The sequence below is a fragment of the Capra hircus genome, chromosome 18, assembly GCF_001704415.2.
Source record: "Capra hircus breed San Clemente chromosome 18, ASM170441v1, whole genome shotgun sequence".
Lineage (NCBI taxonomy): Eukaryota > Metazoa > Chordata > Mammalia > Artiodactyla > Bovidae > Capra > Capra hircus.
Window position 1 is genome coordinate 58,391,522 of NC_030825.1, and position 17,517 is coordinate 58,409,038.

Genomic DNA, 17,517 nt, shown 5'->3' on the forward strand with positions numbered 1-17,517 from the left:
TCCCAGGAGTAGTTATTGAGGTGTACTTTTTAAAGCTTAATTAATTAATTTTTGGCTGTACTGGGTCTTCATTGCTGCTTCAAGGCTTGTTCTAGTTGCAGTTAGTGGGGCTTCTCTTGTTGCGGAATACAGGCTCTAGAGCACAGTTCAGTATTTGTGGTGTGCGGGCTTAGTTGCCCCGAGGCATGTGGAACACAATCTTTCCGGACCAGGGCTTGAACCTGTGTCCCCTGCACTGACAGACAGAGTCTTAACCACCAGACCACCAGCAAAGCCCTGAGGTGTATTTAGAAGAGGTAAGACTGGAGGCAAAGAGCCCAGTTAAATGGAGGTTATTGCAGCATTTCTTGACCACAAAGGAAAGGAATACCAGGAATGAGAACTGGATTCTGGCATTAGAATGGACCCCAGCTGTGTGTTTCCTTCAGAATGAATGACAACTTCCTTTTTTGGAGCCAGATGTTGGTAATTTTTTAGAAGATAAGAAAAGTGTCATCTCTCTGCTGGGGCATTTTTTATAAGTCTGTGGGTTCTCCCATCTGTCATCACCAGTGAGATGGTCATCTTGTGCTCAAGGCAGATTTGACATAAGCCACCCATGTATGCATGCAGTTCACACATCCCACAGAAATACAGGCACCTACCATGCGCCATACAATGAGGCAAAGAAGCCAGACACTGGACCTCACGGTCTGCACAAAATTCTAGCTCAAAATGTTGACAATTGCCTGATGTCAAGCTGTTCTGGTGAAAAACTTACTTGAGCATTTAATTTACAAAAGACACACTGGCATATATAAGAAGCTATGTTTCAGGTTGAGGTCCCCTAATCGGCATTCCAGAGGTTGTAAGAAAGAACCGCTTTACACTTCTCCAGAAACTCCTGTGACCGGGATGGGCTGAGATGTTCTCTGGGCCATCTTGGTGTTTACTAGAGTATGTTGCACTGTATCTATCAGAAAGTCAGCTTGTCCCCGCTGTCAAAGTTACCTGGAGTTCCTGGGGCGTCATCAGAGTCTTCTCTCTCTCTACCACATGAGAGGCTCCTATCTGTCTTTTATTGTTTTCCTCTATTCCGGTTAGTCTCTGGGAATCCTCTGCTGCAGCCAGGTGAGTGGCTTTCAGTCTTGTATCCCCTTGCTTCTTCCTCATTGTTCCCTGTTGTTGAACACTTACGAAGGGTTCATTCCAAATGCACCATTTAACTTTTGTGATTTGCTTCTTATATCTGGGGTGCTTGGCCTAATTAAAGTCATGTGTACCATTCTCATATTTTCAGGGGCCTCAGGGCCTGTATCAGTGTGGTTTCTCTTTCTAGAAACTCTGATGAATCATCATTGGGTTTTGGTATATCTCCTAAATTGTATCTAAGCTATTTTGTTTGGGTACTCCTTTTCAAAGACCTGCTAAGATACACTTTCTATAATGCTCTAGGTGCGTCCTTTCTCCATTATTAGGATCCCAGTCAGGCAATCCACTCCAGTACTCTTGCCTGGAAAATCCCATGGACAGAGGAGCCTGGTAGGCTACAGTCCGTGGGGTCGCAAAGAGTCCCGACAGGACTGAGCGACTTTACTTTCACTTTCAGTCAGGCTCAGCTGTGGGAACGTCCACCAGATTTGCTCCTGGAGTTCCATCTGGATCCACCAGATGGAGCTAGTGCACTTCCTCTCTAGCCTTGTCAATGACTACCCTCCTTTCATCCCCCTCCAACGTACGTTCTGCGCAAGAGGGATGGTGAGTGACAGAGACAGAAGTGAAAAGTTCAGTCATGCAGAGGGGGTCCTCTCGATAAGCAGGGTTACGGTTTTTCCAATTAAACAAATCTGAAGTTGAGGATAGAAACTCAGCTGGTTGACCATTTGCACTGAGACCTCCTAAAGAATATCACAGCAAAAGCAATTGCCCTGCTCTAGAAGTGGCTCCATGGAGGAGCCTGGTGGGCTGCAGTCCATGGGGTCGCGAAGAGTCGGACCAGACTGAGCGACTTCCCTTTCACTTTCATGCACTGGAGGAGGAAATGGCAACCCACTCCAGTGTTCTCGCCTGGAGAATCCCAGGGATGGGGGAGCCTGGTAGGCTACCGTCTATGGGGTCACACAGAGTCGGACACGACTGAAGTGACTTAGCAGCAGCAGCAGCAGCAGCAGCAACAGAAGTGGCTCCAGGTCTAAATGGGCTTCCTCGATGGCTCAGCAGGTTAAGAATCTGCCTGCAATGCAGGAGATACGGGTTTGATCCCTGAGTCAGGAAGATCCCCTGGAGAAGGGAATGACTACCCACTCCAGTATTCTTGCTTAGGAAATCCCGTGGACAGAGGAGTCTGGTGGGCTAGCGGTCCCTCGGGTCACAAAGAACCAGACGTGCCTGAATGAATTAGCATGTACACACAGCAGTGGCTCCCTATCCAAATGGGGTACGCTGTCCTGTCTTAGATGTCCTGTCTTAGACACAGTACCAAGCCCCTGTGCTCCACGGGTTAACATAGAAACTTCTATCTGATCCCTGTAAGTAGGAGAAACAGGAAGTATTGACAGGAACAAATATGTTGGCGACATGGGGTTGGTTGGAACAACAGTCAGTGCAGTCTATTCAGACAGTGGAGGAGCCAAGTTGGCCAGAGGGGAGTTTAAGTTTTGAAATAATGTGTCCTCAGTCTCACTTTCTTCCTCTTTCTCTTGTAAAACAGATATCCCCCTGGTTTTCCTTTCAAAACCTCTGTACCATAAGGCAGCAGCTGCCTGACTTCTTTTCCTCCTGATACAACAGTGTAAGCGCTTCTGCATATGGAATCTCATCATTTTCACTTGCTCTTTCACAAAACAATTCTAAATGCAATATCGTATAATAATGAAGTGAGCCATTCAAGGGTCATCACTCTCTTGATCCTAATGTATAATGGGGCCACACACTATTACAATAGAATAGCATCTCCTTCTTAGTCACAGACTCACAGCTATATTTTGTCCATTTAAAAAAAAATATATATATATATATATATATATATATATGCCTCCAAAGGGCTTTCCTTAGGGACAGATGATATTTTCCCCACATTTATGTTAAGAAAACAACAGAACACAAAAACCACAAGCAAATGCTCCGGTACCAAAAGGGCAAGCAGATTCCATCATGAATGAATGCAAACAAAAGCAAACCAACCGGTTCATGAGTCAGAGGTCAACAGTTCCGGTCTCCAGCAAAGCACCCCAATCAAATGCAAACCAGTTGGCTTTTCCCTTAAGGAAAAGTCAGAATTGAGAAAGGAGAATATCCCCGGCTGTACACACCGAAGCCACTTACCCTACTGCATGGAGCCCGATGACTCCCACATGTCCACTCCTTGCTTCAACCGCCAAGCTGGTGCTGCTTCAGGGAATTTTGAAAGGAAAATTCTCAGGGCAAGTGTTCCTGGCAGCTGCTAGGGCCTTACCTTGCCTGAAAATTCCCCAACCAAGGCCGCTGGTCACAGCAGCAAGACTCCTGGGTGGCTTGGTCAGAGTTGTTACCAAGCTCAAACTTGTTTTGCTCACCACACGGCAGGCCAACAAATCTGGAGTTGTTGGGGCAAGTACTAAGGACTTTAATCAGGAAGATATCAGACCAAGAAGTGGCAGATAGTGCGGCAGATAAAAACATCTTCCATCAGTCTGAATTCCAGGTTCCTTCTATACAGGGAAAGGGGAGGGGAGGGTGCCACTGCAATTCCAACCAAGGACTGACAGGGACCCCTACCTGGTGGCTCACTAACGGTCGCTAACGGTCACTGGCTTGCGGGAGGGGCCCACTGCAGCTCCAACCAATGGCTGGGCAGGACTTCTAACGGTTGCTCACTTGGGGGGCGTGGCCTGTTGCAGTGAGGACCAATGGTTGAGCAGGACCGCTACGGTCATAGTTTACTGCTGGCATACCGGCTGCGCCCCTATTACAGGAATAGGTCAGTGACGGGTTTGGGCATGAAAGCTGGGTCTTGCTTTGTTCACGATAGAGGCCTTGATGACAGGACAGGAAACAAGAGGGTACCAAGATGACTTCTGATTGACCCTAAGGGGAGCATACTCGGCATTTTGATCCTTGATCAGTGACTTCCAATCTGCCCATCACCTCCTTGTCCACATGTACTGGCTTGAAGGAGAAGTGTCCTTAAAGCTGATTAGATCTGGAGTCTCAAGGTCTAGCAGGGGTCTAGAACCCCTGCTTGAGAAAGAGGATTCTCCCAAGGGCCGCTGGAGCCCAAGGGGCCCAGTAGGGATGGTTCTTCAATTGTTTCCGGCTGGCGCAGACAGTGGAGACTCGCCCGGTTCCCCTTCGCGGCTCCTCAGAGTCCCAGCCGCTCCCACAAGCATCATCAGGCCCCACTGGCTCTGGATGGACTCCTACATGCTCCCTGGCCCTCCTGCCGAGCAGAGCTTGGTGAGGACGAGGAGGTGGGGTGGGAATCCCTGGGGGACCTCCACAGTGATGGGGTGTTGGTGAGGCTTGGGGACTTTCAGGCCGCCTCATGAACTGGTTATAGAACAGCTAAGTTTTCCTCTACCTTAGTCATTTTCCCGAGAGTCAGTCTTTGTGTACAAGGTTATCCCATTTGTCAGTTCATCTGGCTCCTTGTGGGGTGTTAAATCAACAAGTCATCCCTCTGGAAAGTAGGTCCTCCAGTCAGCGTTTCTGTAAGTCAGTCCTTCACTTGATGCACTCAGCAAAGGTCAAGGAGGATACTCAGTTTTCAAGCAAATAGCCAGATGGTGGTGTGCTGAAGAAGCTCTAGGCTGGAACTCGCCCAACCCCTGACAAGGAAGTAAATTTGGAAAAGGAAATGATTGTCTAGAGGGAGGAGAAATGTTGCCCATGGAGACAACCCATGGAGGCGCTAAAGTCCAAGGAAGGGAATGAGACTTGGACAAGATCAGAATTTTCAAGTCTGAAGGACCATTATGTGCTGGTCAATAAAACCCATGTTCACACAGTTTTGGAGGCTAGAAGTCCAAGATCAGGGCACTGGCAGGGTTGCTTCCTTCTGAGGGAGAATCTGTTCCCTGCTTCTCTTTTAGTTTATGGTGACTGGCAATCCTTGGAGTTCCTTCTAGTTCCTTGGCCCTCATCTTCTCATGGCCTTATCCACGTGTCCTGGATAAGTCTGTCTGCATTGAAATTTCCCTCTTCTTATAGGGATACTAGTTGTGTTGGACAGTAGTGGTGTAATCACCCTTAACCTGATTACGCAGGTAATCTGCAAAGACCTTATTTCAAATTAGGTCACATTCATAGATATGTAGGGATAAGTCTGTAGCATATCTTCTTGGGGACACAATTCAATCCATGGCACAAAAGAAATTAGAAAATATTTAGAATTGAATGTATTTTAAAAACATATTAACAGCTGTAAGATGCCACTAAAGCTGTGCTTAGACTAGCCCTTGTAGACTAGAGAAAAACTCCTCAAATCCATGGGAAGGACTGTTACTTTAAGAAAAGAAGGAGGAGGAAGGTGGGGAGGGAGAGGAGAAAGAGGGCAAATTAAACCTGAAACAAGCAGACGGAAGGAAATAAGAGAAAGCAGAAATCAATTAAAAAGAGAGAAGCAATACAGAAAAATCAGTTAAAACCAAAATCTTGCTCTTGAAAAAAAACAAAAATTCAGTAAACTCGATAGATCTTACATAAGCTAATTGAGAGACGAGAGAAGGCACAAATTGCAAATACCAGAAGAGTGGCTGTCATCACAGATCCTAAAGACATTTCAAGGCTAATAAGGAATATATTTTTCAGAAGGGAACCTTTCTAAGCCCTGGGAAGGACACAAAGATATATCTGATGTTGGGCCTTACCTCAAGGAGCTCATTCTTGCGTAGATTTCCTGGTAGGGTGTTTCATCAGTTTGCCGCTGAGAGCAGTAACCAAGTGAGAAACATGTAGTAAACCATGCAGGTGGTATAGTGGCTCCACGAGGCTGTCAGAGAACCAGGATCCCTGTGCTGCCATCAAGAATATCCTCAGTCTGTGGTTTGGATCTGTAAGGGTTCCTCATGGTTACCAGGGGGCTGCTCGACCTCCAGCATCTCATCTGTATTCCAGGCGAAAAGAAGAAGAAAGGCAATGAGAAGAGAGTAGTGGCGCTAATATAAAAAAAAAATAAACAGAACTTCCCAAAAGTCTCCAGCAGATAGCCTCAGATGTTTGGTATTTCAAGCAGGCAACTCTCTCACAATATTTGCTTAACAATAAATATAACAACAGAGTCCATGGTTTTTATTTTGCACTGTCCACTTGGGAGAAGAAGAGAGTACAATCCTACAGATAGGTACACAATCTAAGAAAACAGAGGTGTCAATTACAACCTACTGTTACCAGCGCAAGAAATGATTAAGTAAGACAACTGGCCCGAATTCCATTTTATTTGGATATCATTTTCAGAAGTCATGTAATAATTTCTAACGTCTTTGGAGTCTCATAAGACCACTTTATTTAAATTGTTCTTCCAAGGGCGGATTTGTAACAGCCTAGAACAAGTCAGTAACAGTCATGAATATTCATAGGAAACTGTATATTGCAGAGGAGAAAAATTATGTTCTTATAAACATCCTCAGTTTTGCACAATATCAGATCAGACTCCTTGAACCCTCTTATAACACAAACAGTATCTTTTGATCTATAGCTGCAGGGGACCAGGACATCTTAAATTCTATCCTGTTTCCTTTATCATGAATACTTGTGTTTTCTTAAAACCAGGCTCTCAAATTTCATTAGTTAGTATTATATGCAAAAAGCAGAACTTCAGAGCTCAACTGTGATGGTGAAAAAAAAATGGGGGTAAATGTTGAATAGGCTTCTATTTGGTGATAATAATTCAATAGTGTTTTTCTTGTGCTTGGCCCATTGGCCAGAACTATATCACATGACCAGCCCTAGAAGGAGGAAGGGAAATAGGTGTTTTTATTTTTGAACTGTTAACTTCACCACCAAAACAAATCTGAAAGAGTAAGAACATATAGGACTTCCCTAGTAATCCACTGGTTAAGAATCCGCCTGCCAAAGTAGGGGATGAAGATTCAATCCCTGGTCCAGGAAGATCCCACATGCCACAGGGCAACTAAGCCTGTGCACCGCAACTCCTGAGCCCGTGTACTCTAGAGCCTGTGCTTTGCAACAAGAAGAGCCACTGCAATGAGAAGCCTGCACACCATAACTAGAGAAAGCGCACGCTCAGCAGTGACAATCCAACACAGCCAAAAATAAATAAAAATTACAAATAAAACAAAAACATACAGGAGGGTCAGTCAGTTCAGTTCAGTCACTCAGTAATGTCCGACTCTTTGTGACCCATGGACTGCAGCATGCCAGACCTCCCTGTCCATCATCATCTCCCAGAGTTTACTCAAACACATGTCAATTGAGTCGGTGATGCCATCCAACCATCTCATCCTCTGTTGTCCCCTACTCTTCCCACCTTCAATCTTTCCCAGCATCAGGGGCTTTTCCAATGAGTCAGTTCTTCACATCAGGTGCCCCAAGAATTGGAGTTTCAGCTTCAGCATCAGTCCTTCCAATGAATATTCAGGAGTGATTTCCTTTAGAATGGACTGGTTGGATCTTCTCGCAGTCCAAGGGACTCTCAAGAGTCTTCTCCAACACCACAATTCAAAATTCTTCAGTACTCAGGTTTCTTTATAGCCCAACTCTCACATCCATACATGACTACTGGAAAAACCATAGCTTTGACTAGATGGACCTTTGTTGGTAAAGTAATGTCTCTGCTTGTTAATATGCTGTCTAGCTTGGTCATAGTTTTTCTACCACAGAGCAAACGTCTTTTAATTTCATGGCTGCCATCACCATCTGCAGTGATTCTGGTGCCCCCAAAAATAAAGTCAGCCAATGTTTCCACTGTTTCCCTATCTATTTGCCATGAATTGATGGGACTGGATGCCATGATCTTAGTTTTCTGAATGTTGAGTTTTAAGCCAACTTTTTCACTCTCCTCTTTCACTTTCATCAAGAGTCTTTTTAGTTCCTCTTCATTTTCTGCCAAAAGGGTGGTGTCATCTGCTTATCTGAGGTTATTAATATTTCTCCCAGCAATCTTGATTCCATCTTGTGCTTCATCCAGTCCAGCATTTTGCTTGATGTACTCTGCATATAAGTTAAATAAGCAGGGTGACAATATACAGCCTTGATGTACTCCTTTCCCTATTTGGAACCAGTCTGTTGGTCCATGTCCAGTTCTAACTGTTGCTTCTTGACCTGCATACAGATTTCTCAAGAGGTAGGTCAGGTGGTCTGGTATTCCCATCTCTTTCAGAATTTTCCACAGTTTGTTGTGATCCACGCAGTCAAAGACTTTGGCATAGTCAATAAAGCAAAAGTAAATGTTTTCTGGAACTCTCTTGCTTTTTCTACGATCAAGCAGATGTTGGCAATTTGATCTCTGGTTCTTCTGCCTTCTCTAAATCCAGCTTGAACATCTGGAGGTTCATGGTTCACATACTGTTGAAGCCTGCCTTGGAGAATTTTGAGCATTACTTTGCTAGCGTGTGAGATGAGTGCAATTGTGCGGTAGTTTGAACATTCTTTGGCATTACCTTTGTGATTGGAATGAAAACTGATCTTTTCCAGTCCTGTGGCCACTGCTGAGTTTTCCAAATTTGCTGGCATATAGAGTGCAGCACTTTTATAGCATCATCTTTTAGGATTTGAAATAGCTCAGCTGGAATTCCATCACCTCCACTAGCTTTGTTCCTAGTGACGCGTCCTAAGGTCCACTTGACTTCACAGTCCAGGATGTCTGGCTCTAGGTGAGTGATCACACCATCGTGGTTATCTGGGTCATGAAGATCTTTTTTGTATAGTTCTTCTTCTGTGTCTTCTTGCCGCCTCTTCTTAATATCCTCTGCTTCTGTTAGGTCTATGTAATTTCTGTCCTTTAGTGTGCTCATCTTCGCATGGAAAGTTCCCTTGGTATCTCTGATTTTCTTGAAGAGATCTCTAGTCTTTCCCAGGAGGGTAGATAGCAGGCAACTCTGGGGTTCTGCCTGAGACATTCCCCTAAAAGAGGTGAATATATGGAGGTGCTGAAGTATGAAAATGGAGACTTTTTTGTGCTTGTGGGGATCCAGGAAGGCTCCCAGGAGGAAGTTACATGGGCAGAGAGGAGAGTTGCAGGAGGGTGCCATGAGAAGGCGATGGCCCCCTGCTCAGCGCTCTCGCCTGGAGAATCCCATAGACGGGGGAGCCTGGTAGGCTGCAGTCCATGGGTTCGTGAAGAGTCGGACACGACTGAGCGACTTCCCTTTCACTTTTCACTTTCATACATTGGAGAAGGAAATGGCAACCCACTCCAGTGTTCTTGCCTGGAGAATTCCAGAGACAGAGGAGCCTGGTGGGCTGCCGTCTATGGGGTCGCACAGAGTCGGACACGACTGAAGCGACTTAGCAGCAGCAGCAGCAGCAGCCATGAGAAGGGAGGTGGCCCAAGGAAACACCCAGAGGTGGGACTGTATGGACTAGGTGTGCTGTACCTATATGTAGCTCTTGGGCTGGCCAAGTGTGATGGGAAGGTGGGCAGCAGAGAAAGGGGAAGTGCAAGCTCAAGTCACGGACAGCCTGAATGCAAGGCAAGGGAATTTGGAATTTATCTTGCCGGTCATAAGAATGTCTTTTATGGCTGAAATATCTCTTAAATACACCCCATCCTCTCCATCCCCCGTAGGCACAGGGCCAGCTCAGCTCACATCATCATTCTCTTGAGCTATTGCTTCGTCCTCAATGAAGACCAGAGAGACCTTTTTTTTTTTAATTGCCTGCTCCCAGGCGTTCCTTATTTACTTCTTTATTTTTGGCTGCCCTGAGTCTCTGTTGCTGTGAGCAGACTTTCTCTAGTCGCAGCGAGCAGGGGCTACTCTTCATTGTGGTGCGAGGGCTTCTCACTCCGGTGACTTCTCTTGTTATGGAGCACAGGCTTTGGGCACGGCAAGCCCTAGAATGCAGGTTCAGTAGTTGTGGAATACAGGCTTACTTGCTCCAAGGCATGTGAAATCTTCCCAGACCAGGAACTGAACCCATGTCCCCTGCATTGGCAGGCGAATTCCCCACCAGGGAAGTCCCCAGAGAGACCTTTATAGTAATAACTCCCATACCTGCCCCCTACTCCATGGTTCAAAACCTTTCCATGATTTTCATGACTTCCCCATAGACTTGGGAAAAAGCCCAAGCTCTTCAGCCTGGCCTGTGAGACCCTTTAAAGGGCTAAGGGGCTGGGAGTGAAGACTAGAGGAAAGAAAAGAAAGCGGATGTGGTCTTGGGACTCCACAGAGAGTCATGGGGACCCGTCCCTGTCCCTGTCCTTGAAGCTGTCCAGCCTCTGGTCCCCTGAGGCCCCTAACACAATGGACAAACTTCAAGGATGATTGCAGATTCACGAGACCCTAGTAAACAGTGCATTTATACTGCTGCCCCTCTCCTCATTCATTCCAGATCCTGCCCTCCGGGAGGTGTGGGTCTGAGGCCAACATTTGGCAGCATGTTAGGTCCTGAACCTCTCGTGTCTGTGCCATCCTGTTGGTGTTGATGGTACCACCACTGTTATGGCTGGGTAAGTGGAATGAGAGGCAGGGTGGGGGTGTTTGAGAAAGCCCAGGAAGGGCTGGGGTGGGTGTGGGCAGGGGGTGGTGGAAGCTGGGCTGGACTAGGGTAAGGTGAAGAGGTGGGGACCTAAAGAATTAAGTGCATGATAAATCATACATAACAGACATCTTCCATGTGCATGTGCTGGGGTGGCCACTGTGACTCACCACGTGTTCCGTTTTCTCTACCCTGAGGAATTATAATCCCCATTTCACAGATGAGGAAACAGGCTTTGGGAGACTAAGCAACTGGCCCCAAGTCACTAGAAATTTAACTAGTGGAGCGTCCACATTTTCTGACTCCTAGTTCCTTTTTTTTTTTTTTTTTTTGGCCACGTAGCGTGTGGAATCTTATTTCCCTGACCAGGGATTGAACCAGCACCCCCTGCACAGACTCTTAACCACTGGACCACCAGGGAAGTCCCGCCTACTTCCATTTTAATGATGTGCCCCAGTAACTCTAGAACCCAAATGATAAATGTACCCACATCTGTTCTCTCAACATCATCAGCTGTTTGGTGGATGTCATTAAGTCTAATCTTACAGAAGAGGAAAGCATGGCGGCCAAGTGGGTCAAGATCCCCTGACCTGGAGACTGGACTTTGCAAGTAGAAAGCCTGGGTCCAGGCCTGAGGCTTCGATTCTATAACCTCAGGCAGGGCCCTTGCTCTCTCTGGAGCCTCAGTTTCCTCATATGTCTAGGGGAGTAGCAAAACTAATATGAGTGAAGTTGTTCAGTCACATCCAACTCTGCGACCCCACTGACTGTAGCCTACCAGGCTCCTCCATCCATGGGCTTTTCCAGGAACGAATACTGGAGTGGGTTGCCATTTCCTTCTCCAGGAGATCTTCTGACCCAGGGACTGAACCCAGGTCTCCTGCATTGTAGGCAGACACTTTACCATCTGAGCCACCAGGGAATCTAGAATGGCTTAAACTGATTCCTGTGTAGGTATTTGGAAATCTATAAAAACTCACATAGAGGGACTTGCCTGGCGGTCCAGTGGTTAGGACTTCAGGCTCCCACTGCAGGGGTCATGGGTTCCTTCCCTGGTCCAGGAACTAAGATCCGGCAAGCCACAGCAAAACAAAACAGAGAAACTTACACAGGTTGGCATCACTACCATCATTTTAGATGTCATTCCTAGAAGTGGTCTCAAGAACCGTGACATTTACCAGTCCATCCATTTTGTACATGACAGAGCAGTCACCTAGGAAACAGAGAAGAAAGGGGAAGAAATAATTGTTCAGAGAGTCAATGGCTACGTTATAGCCTGCAATTATGACTACAGAGGAGTGCCACGTGCCTCTGTAGCTAATATCTTTAATTCTCACAACGTTGCAGCACTTTTTTGGTATTATTTTACTCTCTTTTCTAATCAAAAAACCAAGATATAGAAATGATGCGATGTGACCAAGGATACGAGATATAGTTGCTACCAGAAACAAGAGAAATTTTAAACACAGCAGACTAGATTGGGATGGTACAGGATCCCCAAGACCACCCTCAGGCTCAGTAACTCACAAGGTCTTGCAGAATTCAGCATAACTGTTATATTCATGGTTACAGCTTATTATAGCAAAAGGACAGAGATTAAAATCAGCAGAGGTGGGGACTTCCCTGGCTAAGAGTGGTTGAGAGTCTGAGCTTCCTTTGCAGGGAGCTAGTGTTCGATCCCTGGTCAGGGAACAAGGATCCCACATGCCAAGCGGCCAAAAAAAAAAAAAAAAAAAAAAACCAACTAATTAAAACAATGTGAAAATCGGCAGAGGGCAGAACATCTAGGGCAGGATGTAGGACAGACCAGGAGCCAGCTTCCAGTTGTCTTCTCCTTGTTGTTCAAAGTGTGGCAACAAGCAGGGTATTTCCAAGCAGGGAAACACTGAAACTTGGTGTCCAGGGTTTTTACTGGGGCTCAGCACGTAAGCATGGCTGACCATCCCCTTGGCTGAGCTTCATCTCCAGCCCCGCCAGAGGTCAAATTGATTCTGCATAGCCCAAGGGTCCCTTGTAAATCATTCTGTTAGCATAACTGTCTGGTGTGGCTCCAGGCCCCATGTAAACCAAGACACTGGTCATCACCAGACAGAACATTACCAGAGCTCAGCGCTTTCCTCGCAGAAGCTGGGCAAGAGCCAACCCTTGCTAGGATGAGATTGATCCTTTAACACACAGGTAGGATACTAGAGGGGTTTCCCAGGTGGCTCTAGTGGTAAAAAATCTGCCTGCCAACGCAGGAGACATGGGTTTGATCCCTGGATGGAGGAGTTCCCCTGGAGGAGGGCATGGAAACCCACTCCAGTATTCTTGCCTGGGAAATCCCATGGACAGAGGAGACTGGTGGGCTACAGTCCATGGGGTCGCAAAGAGCTGGACACGACAAAGCAACTTAGCACTCACAAGATGCTAGTGGACGGTGAACTTACTCAGTTGTGTCCAGCTCTTTGCAATCCCATGTCTGTGGGATTCTCCAGGCAAGAATACTGGAGTGGGTTGCCATTTCCTTCTTTAGAACTAGTGGATGAGATGAGTCTATTTTTCAACTTGAATCTCTCCACACAGGGTTAATTTCTCACAAGTCATTGGAAGTTGAGAAGATATCGGTGGAAGAGAGCCGGTGGCTCTGCCAAGTCCGCCGTCTCTTGCGTATTTGAATTTCCTGAAGAATCCCCAAGCAGCTCCACGACCCTGGGCACCCCGCTCAGTAAAAGTATCAGCTCCTCTGTAGCTACAAATCAACACAGTGCTGCCCTCGATAATAACAACCAGGACACACCTCACGCTGTTTGGAGTCTTGAAGAGCCAGAATGTACCCACCTGATCCACAGCATACTCAAAAGAGACAATAGGACATACCACTCTGTGCCAATCTAGGAGAACACAGGAGTGCTTTCCTGAGGGACAGTATCGAAATCTTGGTCTCAGGTGAAGTTCAATCTCATGCGGTGGATGGCTTAAAAAGAAGGAACTCCAGACTGCGTTCTGGTTAGTGTGTGGTTTTTGTTTCACCTGGTGCCAGGCTTTACGAAACCTTAGGTATTTCATTCTTACAACCATAATACAATGTGACAGATACAACTGATAAGACCTTCTGCTCCCCAAATAGCAATGGCAAAATGGGGGTTAGTGACTTGTCCATAGCATCTAGCCAGTAAGAGTTGGAGGCATAAATGATCATAGATCATCATGGAAGGGGCAGAGCCTAAGGGGAGAGATGGATTGCGGGGGGAGGAGACAGAGTAGGAGCTGGCCTGAAAGAGTCTAGGCTGGGAGACAGGTAGAGAATCATGTTGTTGTTGCTCAGTTGCTAAGTTTTGTGTCCGAATATTTGCAACCCATAGACTACAGCATGCCGGGCTCCTCTCAGAGACAATGTAGATTCTCAGAAAATTTACTCATCCTCAGTCTTGAAAAGTCAGGGTTCTGGTTCAAACTCTGCCACCTGAAGCAACTCTCTTCAGTTTGCTCACCTAGACACTGAGGTGTGCCCCTTCCATGTAGAGAAGGGAAATAAACTTATGAAAAGCCACCCAGTAATCACAATCCCAGCTTCTAGGGGGTTGTCAGATTAGGGGAGCGGAACCAAATCAGCTTCCCTGGTGGCCCAGATAGTAAAGAATCTGCCCGTAATGCAGGAGACCTGGGTTCGACCCCTAGTTCAGGAAGATCCCAGGGAGAAGGCAATGGCGACCCACTCCAGTATTCTTGCTTGGGAAATCCCAGAGAAGCCTGACAGGCTACAGTCCATGGGAGTGGCAAGGAGTCAGACACGACTGGGCAACTTTCACTTTTCACTGAATCGGCTAATGGGATTTGCCGCTTTGCCACCTGGAACACTGCACATCACTGAGGTGTCCATGAGGGCCCCTTGTCTCCAAGTTTGGGGTCCAACCTGTCTCTCTCTTCCAGATCTGACCCAGAAACCAGAGCTCCATGTCCCAGGGACTCTGGCAGCTGGGGCACCTGCGACCTTGGCCTGTAGCTTCAGAGGCGCCTGCAAAGAAACCAAAGCCCTCTTCGTCTCCTGGAAAGGGCCCAACGTGTCCGCATGCACAGACGGCTCCAGCAACTCCTCCTCCCCATACCCCTCCTCCCTTGTGCTGCACTTCACCCTGAAACCTAAGGACCGCCGCGCCACCCTCAGGTGTCATCTGAACTTCTACCTGGCCCACCTGCCCGGAAGTAGCATGGTCAGACTCCAGGTGGCCTGTGAGTGCTGGTGGGTGACGGACTATTCAGAGCCTGGGAGGGACGCAGACCCAAGAGAAAGACGCGTGTCCTGGGCTGGGGGACAGGAGCGGTCTGGGGAGCAGTCACACCTCCCCCTAGCTTCTGGAGCTGTAAGGCCAGAGGTAAGCGCTGAGCTCGGGTGTGAAGTGGATGAGGAAAGAGGATGAAAGAGGAACTAGTCTGAGTCAGAGTCCCTCAGGGCTTCCTGGGCTTCCAGAAAGCCTTTCTAGAGCCCCACGGGAGTCACAGACAAGAAGAGGGCTGAGTCCTGGAGGAGGCGGAGACGGAGTCAGGATGCTCGCCGACTCCGGGCCCTCCTTTTCCGCAGCACCGGCCAGGCTGCTCTACTTTTCTTGCTCCTTGGAGAAGACTCTGCAGTGCAGCTGTTCCTTCCGTGGGACCCCCACGCCCTCAGTGCGGTGGTTGATGGGAGGTGATCCTGTGGATCTGAACAGCATGCATAAAAACTTCCAGGTGACTTCCAACATAGCTGCCCCTTGGGCCAACAGCACCATCAGCCTCCTCGGGGAGCCAGAAATAGTCACGGGCCTCCGCTGTGAGGGGAGGAACCAACAGGGAATCCATACCTCAAGCATCTTCCTGATACCACCAGGTAAGTGTGCAGGAGTCTGGTGACTGAACAACACCTGGACCACAATGAGGTCGGGTACAGGGTTTCCCTGGTGGCTCAGTTGGTAAAGAATCTGCCCAGGTTCGATCCCTGGGTCGGGAAGATCCCCTGGAGAAGGAAGTGGCAACCCACTCCAGTATTCTTGCCTGGAGAATCCCATGGACAGAGGAGCCTAGCGGGCTACAGTCCATGGGGTTGCAAAGAGTCAGACACGACTGAACTTTTTTCACAGAGCCAGCGGAAAGAGTAAGGCTCAGACCTTATAGCCGTAGGAGAAACATTGCTCTCACTTCTCTTTGATTCCAGATAAGAATTCAGTTTCTAATGCGCTGGTGAAAGGGCTGATCCAGGGCGTTGTGTATGGATCCATTGTGACAGCACTATTCTTCTTCTTCCTCGTCCTCCTTGCGTGAGTATCAAATTAAAACCCACGAGCGAGCTCCCCCCAAAGTCTGCCACGTTTACGTATGCAAGTGTGCTTTACAATGAAGCACTACATTTGTAGCACTTGTAGTACTAATTTACTACATTACTGCATGTAAAGCATTTCATTCACTTTATTTCCTTCCCTATGATTCTTTCAGCTTCGTCCTCCCTCTTGATACAGACTCTTACATCAGCCATCTTCTTTTCCCGTTTTCCATTTAAAGGCTATAAATTTCCCTCTATGCATGACTTTAGTTGGGTCTCACAAATTTTAATAGAAAGTCTTTTATTTTAATTTAGTTAAATACCTCTAATTTCTGTTAACATTTTTTTTCACCCATGAGGTTTTTTTTTTAATACACATCACTATTTTCTAATAATCCTCTTTTCTTTATTTCTATTTAAATCCAGTAAGTTCAAAGAATATGCCATGCATGATTTCAGTTCTTCATTTCTTTGTGGCAGAATTTTTGCTTAGTGTTTATAAATAAATATTCCATGTGGACTTGAATAGAGTATGCATTCTAGACTTGTTGAATGCAGCATTTATATAAATACAATATATTGTACAGGTATATGTACACATAGGCTTCCCAGGTGGCTCAGTGGTAAAGAATCTGCCTGCAATGCAGGAGACATGGGTTTAATCCCTGGGTCGGGAAGATCCCCTGGAGAAGGAAATGGCAACCACTCCAATATTCTTGTCTGGGAAATCCCATGGACAGAGGAGCCTTGTGGGCTACAGTCCATGGGTCACAAAAGAGTCAGACACGACTGAGCGACTAAACAATAACTATATATATATGTGTGTGTGTGTGTATGTGTGTGTGCTGAGGCAAGCCACAAATATCAGAAAGCAAACTACAGACAGGCGGGCATGGAAAAATTCTGATGGTCATAAGGCAACCAAACATGTTAAATATAAAATGCTGATGCTCAATATAAAAGTTAATTTTGGGGAACTCTGAGGTTTTCATGTTGTTGTTGTTCAGTGGCTAAATCATGTCCAAGTCTTTTTGATGCTATCTAACCATCTCATCCTCTGCTGCCCCTTTCTCCTTTTGCTTTCAATTTTTCCCAGCATCAGGGTCTTTTCCAGTGAGTTGGCTCTTCGCGTCAGGTGGCCTAACTATTGAAGCCTCAGCTGCAGCATTTCAGTCCTTCCAAGGAATAGTCAGGGTCAATTACCCTTAGGATTGACTGGTTCGATCTCCTTGCAGTCCAAGTTTGCTTTGGTGTCTTTTATCAATTTTAGAAAATTCTCAAACATCTTTCACAGATTGCTTCTGGCATTTCCTTTCAGATTGGGGTTCTCATTTTGTTTTGGGGGTTTTAAATATATACATATTTATTTATCTATTTGGTGGTGTCGGATCTTTGTTGCAGTATGCAGGGTCTTTTATTGAGGCATACAGACTCTCCATAGAAGCTACTGGCTTGGGCTTGGCAGTTGCAGGATACAGACCAAATTTCTCCACAGCATGTGGGATCTTATGTTCCCACATCAGGGATTGAATATGCATCCCCTGCACTGCAGAGAAGATTCTTAACCACTGAACCACCAGAGCAGTCCCAGGGTTCTCATTTAATATGTTTTAAACCTCCTTCTCTCT

At 46.6% G+C, this 17,517-nt stretch overlaps 1 protein-coding gene across 1 annotated transcript in view; it reads left to right on the plus strand.

The window, feature by feature from the left end:
• IGLON5 (IgLON family member 5) overlaps positions 3,867 to 17,517 on the plus strand; it is a 40,974-nt gene continuing 27,323 nt past the window's right edge. The window contains exons 1-4 of the mRNA XM_018063200.1: positions 3,867 to 3,948; positions 14,527 to 14,826; positions 15,176 to 15,460; positions 15,785 to 15,887. Coding sequence (XP_017918689.1) covers positions 3,867 to 3,948; positions 14,527 to 14,826; positions 15,176 to 15,460; positions 15,785 to 15,887 — 770 coding nt within the window. The remainder of the gene's footprint in view (positions 3,949 to 14,526; positions 14,827 to 15,175; positions 15,461 to 15,784; positions 15,888 to 17,517) is intronic.